We start from the raw sequence: 8,862 nt of genomic DNA, 5'->3' as shown, positions 1-8,862 counted from the left end.
ACATTAATATTAAAAATTTGTGTATAAAATAAAAATATTATTATATGAAAAAATAATCTATAGGATAGAGGTGGATATAAACGTGTACGAGACACGGTGATACTTCTCTCTTTCTTTCTCTTTCTCTCTCGATCTGTAACTGTTATGTTATATTTATAAATAAACTATGTGTAAATGTATGTAACGATATACGCGTATTTCCATTTACAGAGAAATAGCGCAACGTAATCAGAATAAGGATCATGGAACACGCAGAATAGCATAAATAGTAAAAACGTAAGCAGTAAGAAAATGAATCAGATTATTTTTCGACGGCAAAGAGAATAATTTCGTATCTGCAGTAGGTATAGCAAGCTTTTAGCTTTTTGCTCTAAGCGATAAAATGTAACGTAATTTCTAGTAAAAAATGTTTTCAACGCTACTAGACGTCGTAACGTTCTAAGATTTAAGCGTTCTTATGATTTTTAGCGACGAGAGAAACGTCTTTTGTCAGAAATTACGTTACACTTTATTGCTTAGAGCAAAAAAAGGCTCAAGGTTTACTACATCCACTGCAGATTCGAACTAATCGATTGTGGTTGGTCAACTTTCCCACCGCTTACGTCTTATTTTTTTCTGTATGCCCCAACTGTTCAATTTTTTAAACAAATGAACGTATCGACACTTTCAAAGCGGAGAAACTTTCCGGAAGTTCTTCTCAGGTCTCTGACTCATCCGTGTGTTTTTTCGCGCGTTTTTCACAATAAGTACAATTAATTAAGTTCTATTAACAGACTCTCGCGCTTCTCTTCGACATATTCTTAAAGAATTTCTAGCGATTCGACATGAAGAGCGAGTGTAGGAAACTGCCGTATCGAGCGAGGACTCGCTCATGCTCGTTCGTCAAGTCGCGAAGCGAGTCACAATCATGAAATCATTCACATCATTTCAATGCGACCGTCCGGCGACACTGTATCTACACGTTCGTCTTCAAAGGGAAGTAAACCGCCCTGAGCAGCAACGACGTGAACGACGGCACTTGCTTCTTCGCATGCCTGGTCGGATCCTGCGGATTATACGACGAATAGTCTGTGGCGACCTTTCGGGACGTCATCGTCAGCATGGTCAGTAAATCCAGCTCGGTGCCATGCTTGTCCAAGATTTCGCACAAGCAGCCGACGTACCACGTGCCGTGCTGAGGATCCCTCCAGGTGTAGAAACCTTGAAACAACAGCGGGGATTTCAGAGAACGTCGAAAGCGTCTGAACATGGTATGTCCCATATAGCTTCCAAGGGACGTCCTAAAGATATCTATGGGACGTCTCTATGTCCTAAGAACGTCCGCAGGATGTCCATCGTATATCGTGTGCTCTATGGGATATCGATTAATGGGCTCTACCGACAGCATTAATTTCGAAATATTTCCTCTACGACTTATTCTCTCTAAATTTCTTCGAGTGAAATTTCATTCATATAGAGTGAATTTTCCACCTTGAAACATCGAATGAATACTTTTATTCGATACTGAAAGGTGATGCTGTGCTAATCGGGGCTTACCTTGAGCCGAGCTATGAGCTATTAGAATGTCCGCGTGAGTTGGAATCTTGTACGACGACACACTGTCAGTCGATGACACCGTGCTGTGCGGGGTCAGCACGACGGAGTTCTCAACCGCTTCGCCCCTGCAAGCCTGAGAAGAAAGCCAAAAAGCGAAGTGGAGAAGTTAAATAAACTTAAGGACAGATCTTAGACTCGGGATTTTCAGAAATTGCCGAACTTTCCTCATAAATTCAACTCTCAAATTTTTTTCCCCGATATTAAGTAGCATTTATTCAATTATACTCTGTGCAGTCTAAGATATTTCAGAAAACGAAGGAGCAGCGAACACTTTGGCCGATTCTCTCACCTGGATGAAGAACAGCTTCGGCTTGCCCGCTAAGCTCGGGCACTTATCAGCGGTGAACGGCTTCCAGATCATGTCGGTTTTGTAGATAACGTCCTTCGCGGATATGAGATCGTTCTGCAGCCCATGCGTCAATACGATGACGCAGATGCAATCGTTGTCTGTGTGATCCGTGTTGCTGCTTACTGTGACGCCATGAAAAAATATCAATATCGAGTATTCGAATAAAAATAATCAAAGTTAGGTTCTTAGATTGAAAATCATGTTTTATAAAGCTTATCGCGCCGGGACCGAAATCATGCCGTTAAATTAGTTACGGCTCTTTTTTTGACTCCTTATTTCGTTCCTTATTCTATAATTTATTATCGCGTTATTTTTTCAACATTTTACATTTTATGCTCAATATAAGAAGCAATTTTCCGTGGCATATATCCGAATATTTAATGTAGCATATTATAACATAAATAAAGCATAAATAAAGTAATATAAATAAAGCATTAATACGGAAAATTAAAAAAATAATATCTCTGTGTTTGCGATATAGTGTATATATTTGTCTTAATTTCGCGCTCAAAATTAATATTTATTACTTAGATAGTTGAATAAAATTATAGGAAAATATTTTTTCAAATAATAAATTTATGTAAGGACCCTTTAAAATCGCCACTGAAAATTCAGCATTTTACGAACCACACCACTTTAATGCAAAACATTATTTAACCATTGAAGTCAAGTGACGTGTTTATCTTATTTGCGCACTATATTCCAAATAGCAGACTGACGTCATAGGACGTCATATTGACAGCAATATGGCGTCTCCGACATCCTTATGACGTTGATATGACGTCTTCTGATGTCACTTTGCCACTTGAGATCTAGCGCTCAGCTTTTTTACAAACTTTTTTATTGCTTTCAAATGCCCGCATGACGAACACGCACCTCAGCAACTCGGTGAAGATATTTTAATTTCCGCAATATTCGAGAGAAACGAAAATTCCCGTTAAAACAAATGAACGAATACTCACGATCCTCCAACACGTCGGTGACTTCCTTGTGGCTAAGGTTATCGTAGGTCTTGGTGTCGAAGCCGAGACTGCTGAAGGTCTTTTGCAATTTCGTTGCGTCCTTAGTCGAGCCTTCCCGCTTGTCGAAGCCGGCAATCTCGAATTCCTCGTGATTGAAGATCACACACTTACCGCGATATTTATGATTCATATTGTAGCAGGCCGCGTCTTTCTCCACCGGCATGAGCGCGGTAAAAGTCGCACATTCGCTGAAACCGGACAAACACACCAAACATTCTTATAATTGCACGCTTGCTCTAATCTTCTTTATTCATTCTTTCTCTCATTAAGTCTGTAAAATCGCAAGAACCGGCCGGCGATTTCTGCTTTCCTGTGTACCTATTGTTCTCCGCATCATCGATGATCTTCACGTGAGCGTCGACTTTGTCAGCCACTCTTTTGACCAATTCCGACTGGACCTTCGCGGAATCCGTAGTGACGATACTTTGACTCTCGGACAGCGACGTCTGAAAAAAATGAACGGATTGAACAAAGAGGAAAGATTACATTTATAATAATATTTTATCAAAGTTGAGTCAAATCATTCGAGCACGAAATGCGCAAGACGGGAAAATGGCATTTTCCATCGAGAAAAATCGAATCTCTCCGTCCGTCTAAGAAACAATAACGTGCCGAGATACGCCGTATTCCATTGTCATCGACAACCCTAACAATGATCGATCTGATCCAGAAAAATAAAAAATCCAAGACAAATTCATTGTATCGTACAGTCTCGATGTCATACATGCGATACCATTTTCTGAACGGAAAATTACACGATTTTCAGCCTGATACATAACTCATAGGGTTGAAAATCGTACGAGTAACTCTACTTATGATAATAATTATGATAAACGCACATCCGATGAGGCGGATGGAGAATTGTTCTGCAAAACGGCATCGTCCACGGGATACGCGAAGAAGGATTCACCAGCGGCGGCGATGACGGCGGCGGCGACGCCGCTGCCGACGGAATCTATCACCGAATTAGACCTCCGCTTGCGAGAAGGTGACGTTTCACCTGTGTTCACGAGTATGCTGTCTTCGTCATTCTCCTTCTGAAAAAAAGAAAAAACAACATCGTATCACGAATACGGCTGTCAATTAGTGTGAACGACGTACACTTCGACGGCGGATTCGTTGTTACCACCACAAAATGGCAACATTTAATGTTAACCCTTATCGGACGCTAGCTTTTTATACGTGATTCTCACTAGGTTGTAGCTGGTTTCGGTAAATATGCGAAAAATTTTCAGTATTATAAGAATAACATTTTTGTTAGAAATTATTTATTTTTTGAAGGAGTATTACAAGTATATGAGTTTCAAATAATTATTTATAAGTTTTTAATGTATGATATTTTTTGAAACAATCTCCAACATGAAGGAATGGTTTTCTGTTGCAAGTTTCACAGAAGTATACTGTTGTTTTTCTTCCTCCAGGCAACTTACGATTAGATTTTGCCAAACTGATCTGGCGGATAATTCTTTCTTTGCAATTTGCTCGTTTACATATAAGTTTATTTGCGTTATAATTTCCGTTATGAGTTCGTTAATAATAAATTTTTTGAAATAATCAATAGACTGCTGAACGTTTCCAAAAATTTGGCAATTGATATTTGTAAAAGGAATCCCACTATGGAGACCATCATCATCACTCTTGATTTCAATCCGAACATCGTCTGAGTTATCAACATTTTCTATTTCTACATCATTTTCTTCTCCACTTGAAGATTTTATAGGCATAACTTTTCTTTTCTTAGGATGTAATAAGATGTGACTGCTAGTCTCATCACTTGAATCAAAATCACTTTGAGAATTGTTTTCAATACGTTCACTGCCACTAACACTATCGAAATTTATAAAATTTTCTTTATTCATTTTTGGGCTCAATATATTAAAAAATTGAGTATAAAAGGCAGTGATATATCACTGGAGATGTCAATTGCTCCGTTGCTTAATTGCTTAACTGACAAGGCAATCGTACCCACATTTGACAGAGAGCGAGTTTCGACAAGTTCCGATTTGTCACCTCCTACGTAACGTACGACCGCAGCGACGAAGTATTGTTGTCATGTGAGAGGTCACTTACGACCGATAAGGGTTAATTGGCTGGCATTCACACTCTCCCGACGTGTGCTGGTCACTTCTTGAAAATTCGCCAAACTTCTCCGGAACGATTTGCCCGCTCGACTTTCATTGCCCATCAAGTTCGACTTACGTAAAATGCCACTTTGTAGAAACTTCGCCGCGAACGCGAGCTCTAATATTTATTTATTTTTGTGAGATATCGCGTCTTGTGTGATCGGAGCGTGCAGAAAAAGTCCGATCATTTCCGAGTGGAAATTTGGACGCTATCTCGACTCTCTCGAAGGTAGTTTGCACCTACTTATAGACTAATAAAAATCTACTTTGACGATACTGACATTTGCAAACTTCTCTTTTCGATCTTTAGTTTTACAGATTTAATTTTAACGCTACTTTGAACAACCCATTTTGAGCCTAAAATATGCAGTAATGTAGGAGTAAATAATTTTATTAAAATTAAAACTGAACCTATCTTGCTATCTTAGCTCCTACTATGTTGTAGAATTACAGGTTTAACATGGGGCTAAAATCTCGACTGCGGCTTATCGGCTATTATATGTCCATTTCGGAATCACAGTAGGCACGTTACGTGTCCTATCGCAATTGTAATTAAATCAGTCAACAGCCATCGTTATCTCGATAAGCGAAACCAAAAAGGTCAGATCGATTGATAGGCACATCCGGAGAAATAGAGAGAGAATGAGAGAGAGAAAGAGAGAGGAAGAAAGAGAGAGAGAATGGGAGAGAGTACTAAGAATATCATATATCAGTTTTAACGTTACTAATGAGATTTCACTGACTCACAAATATCAGATTAATTCGATCCAATCAATCGTTCTTATCTTCTCACAATGTAGCAATGAAATCTGAAGCGTAATCTAAAGTGAAAGTGCGCGATTGATAAGAAATCGGCCGAGGGTGTTTCAGCAACAAAGTCTACAAATGTATCGCGGCAGTGTTGCAATCTCATAGAGCTACCGATTAGTCATCGCCCTTGTCGATCGTAGATTACAAAAAAAAAAATTTAGCGGAGAGATAAAATGGAACAATCGCCGGCTCGCGATGACAATGGCTGCGTTCAGCAGAACATATTATTTTACAACTGTTGGAAGAGTTTTCTGCGCTGAGATTGGATTGTTCCTCCAAATCGGCAAGAATAATCCAATCTCAGCGCAGAAAACTTCCCACGGTTGCAAAATAAACGTTTCGCCGTACGTGGTTCAATGCTTCACGGATTGTTTTCAGATTCCGTGATTCCCTCCGGCAAATTGCGCAGATAAATTTCGACGTTGTTGCAACGTCATCCTGTTCTCTATCTCGGTTGTCTTAGCGTCCTAGAAAATCGCATCCTCGTGCCCTCGACAGCCGGCAAGAGTCAGTGGATGGAATCGCCGCGAGTCAACACGAATTGACGAAACGTAAGTCGCAGCTTGGGGCAATTTGCGCGTCGGATCGAATAAACACCGGGACGATTTTGATAGGACATCCTTCCGGACTGTGTCCCCTCGATCAATTTCGAAGAAGAACGCAAAATCGATCTCGTCGATAAATAACAATGACGAAACGACTTGACATAAGGTACACTATCCGATATCGAGCGCACGTCGAGCACACACACACACACACACACAACATACTGCGACGATATCAATCTCTAGTTCGCTAATATGGAGAATTGATTCGTCGAAGCGATCTCGCGGAGAACTCCCTTCTCTTCTCCGGTTTTTCGCTCGGTATCGTTCTCGGAACGTTCGCAACGTACCTTGACTTCGGTGCCGTTGCTCGTCGAGGGTTCCATGTCGCCGAGGAGGGAGATCTGCCGAGCACCCGGTCGAGAGGTTCGCCGAGAATGGAGCGCGTCTTCTTTCGCGCTTCCTTCGCCGAAAAAGCCGATAGATACGCAGAGAGTACTCAACGTGAGGTTCAGCGATCTGCCCCCGAAATACGACTAACGAAAGGACTCGAAAACGACGGATTTTAAAACGTTCGCCTCAGAGGTGTCACCGCGTGATTATCAGAGAGCTGCTCCTACTCTACTGGCCGGCTTATCAGTTTATTATCAAGTTTGATTTTTATCGCGCTTCATAGTCCGTCGTCGAGAATGGTCAGTTTGTAAAGGCTCGCGTTAACCGCAATATCCGTCGTTCCGTCGCATCAGGATGCTTGTGGTTATAGTCGACTCGTGGCGATAGTCGGCTCCGGAACGGACTCGCAGAGTCCCACCGGAGATTGTTTACGACACGGGGACGGACAGGCAAAAACGCCGATCCGCCGATCTACATCTCTATGACGTAGTTATAATTGAAAACACAATGGAGTGACGACTCGAAGTCGACTTTGCTACAACCCCTAGAGTCGCGTGCGTCTGACGCTACTCGTAGTCGATCGAGATTCACGGTCGAAATCTCTCTCTCTCTCTCTCTCTCTCTCTCGCGTGCGCACGCTCTTCCTCCTTTTCTTTCTTCCTTCGATTAAAATTCGAAGGTGTTCTCTTTGCAATTCGCCAGAACTATCGACGCGCTGCTCGCAAAATGATCAGACATAGCGTTTATCTTACGGGGAAAATAGCTTCCGCCTGCAGCCGAGAACGCGCGCTTTTTCTCTTATCTCACAGACAGATACATTATAATTAGTTCCTGTTTCTCAGGATGGCAGAGAAAGGTATATATCGGTATAGATTGATATCGTTCGTTAATCATTAACGATCATCATTTCTCTTGATCATATAAGAATTATACGTTCACTTGTCTTCTTTCTCGAAAAAGGGGAAGAAATAGAGAGAAAGAGAGAGAGAGAGGGAGACACGCGAGCTTAAAACAAAGAGAAATTTTTATTGATTACAGATCTTTAATTTCAAGAATCCTTGCACTTCTAAATACCTTCCGACAAATCAATTCGCGCAATGTTGGAGATCCGCGGTTTACTCGGATTCGAGGAAATTCAATCCGAACTTTTCTCAATTTTCATAGATTCTTTCATATCATTTATCAGCAGATAGTGATGAGGATTCAAAGAGACTAATTGTCCTCGATTACCCGTCGAATGTTTCTCCGTCTAATGTGGGATAATGACTCATCATCTGCACGGTTCTACGCGACGATACAACAGCGACATAGAATGTAGTGAAGAAATATAGCATAAAATATATAAAAGCAGCACATAGAATACATCTGTGCTAGTGTACATACCTGAGATACATATGTATGTATGAATATATGTGTATGAAAGGTGTGATGCGTAATAAGGATATTTTTCTCCTGCTTACGTCGTTCGATAGATACGTATGACGATAGGGACGTAGGAAGATTTTTCGATCCCCGACCAAATTTGCAGCAATCTCGTCTGTGTACGCGGAAACGAAGTGACAGACGCGGTCTCGAAGCTTGTCGAAATTCTCGCATAAAGCAAGCCGCTTGCACAAACGTCTGCCCTTCTCATTGTAATTTCGCGCGACAAGGAATTGCGGTTCGAAAAAATTGCTCGCTTCGGATACGTTCCATACTTTCTCGTTTTGTTTCTTTTCTTCTCTTATCTCTTATTCGCGAAAAGCCGAGCGCAATGCATCGGAACTTGCACGTACAATCCATCGATCTCGCGCGTCATGGCATTTGATAATGAAAATCCCGATAAACAAATTCTAACAAACATCGCTACGCATCTGCGTTTGTTGCGTGTGACGTCTCTCGCGCGTCTTGGCACGCGCATGCGTCTGTGCATCTTTCCTGCTTAGCTCGCCGAGACGGCTCGCCGACCAATCGGACGCCTGTGCGAGCATTACACTTACACTTCCTGCACTTCGCGGAACTGTCAAGAAAATACACAGCGAGGA

General features: G+C 41.4%; 1 protein-coding gene across 1 annotated transcript; it reads right to left on the bottom strand.

Annotated features, from left to right (window-relative positions):
- Positions 1 to 5: 5 nt before the first annotated feature.
- On the bottom strand, positions 6 to 8,757 carry LOC106742510 (caspase-1-like). Its single transcript, XM_014615495.1, has 7 exons — positions 6,796 to 8,757; positions 3,807 to 4,004; positions 3,286 to 3,413; positions 2,908 to 3,155; positions 1,886 to 2,067; positions 1,537 to 1,669; positions 6 to 1,200 (listed from the first exon to the last, which is right to left on the bottom strand). Exons 1-7 carry the CDS (start codon positions 6,829 to 6,831, stop codon positions 956 to 958), a joined length of 1,170 nt encoding a protein of 389 aa, XP_014470981.1. The 5' UTR covers positions 6,832 to 8,757; the 3' UTR covers positions 6 to 955.
- Positions 8,758 to 8,862: the final 105 nt, after the last annotated feature.

The sequence above is a fragment of the Dinoponera quadriceps genome, unplaced genomic scaffold (assembly GCF_001313825.1).
Source record: "Dinoponera quadriceps isolate SergipeBrazil2010 unplaced genomic scaffold, ASM131382v1 scaffold113, whole genome shotgun sequence".
Taxonomy (NCBI): domain Eukaryota; kingdom Metazoa; phylum Arthropoda; class Insecta; order Hymenoptera; family Formicidae; genus Dinoponera; species Dinoponera quadriceps.
The sequence above is the reverse complement of the archived record's forward strand: the minus strand, read 5'-3'. Positions and strand labels throughout refer to the sequence as shown.

Bases quoted from the DNA above. Each gene is read 5' to 3' on its own strand.
- LOC106742510 (XM_014615495.1), bottom strand. From the start codon at position 6,831: ATGGAACCCTCGACGAGCAACGGCACCGAAGTCAAG. The intron at 4,005-6,795 runs GTACGTTGCGAA...TCTTTTTTTCAG, and splicing joins GCAACGGCACCGAAGTCAAG to AAGGAGAATGACGAAGACAG. The intron at 1,201-1,536 runs GTAAGCCCCGAT...TGTTGTTTCAAG, and splicing joins AGCTCATAGCTCGGCTCAAG to GTTTCTACACCTGGAGGGAT.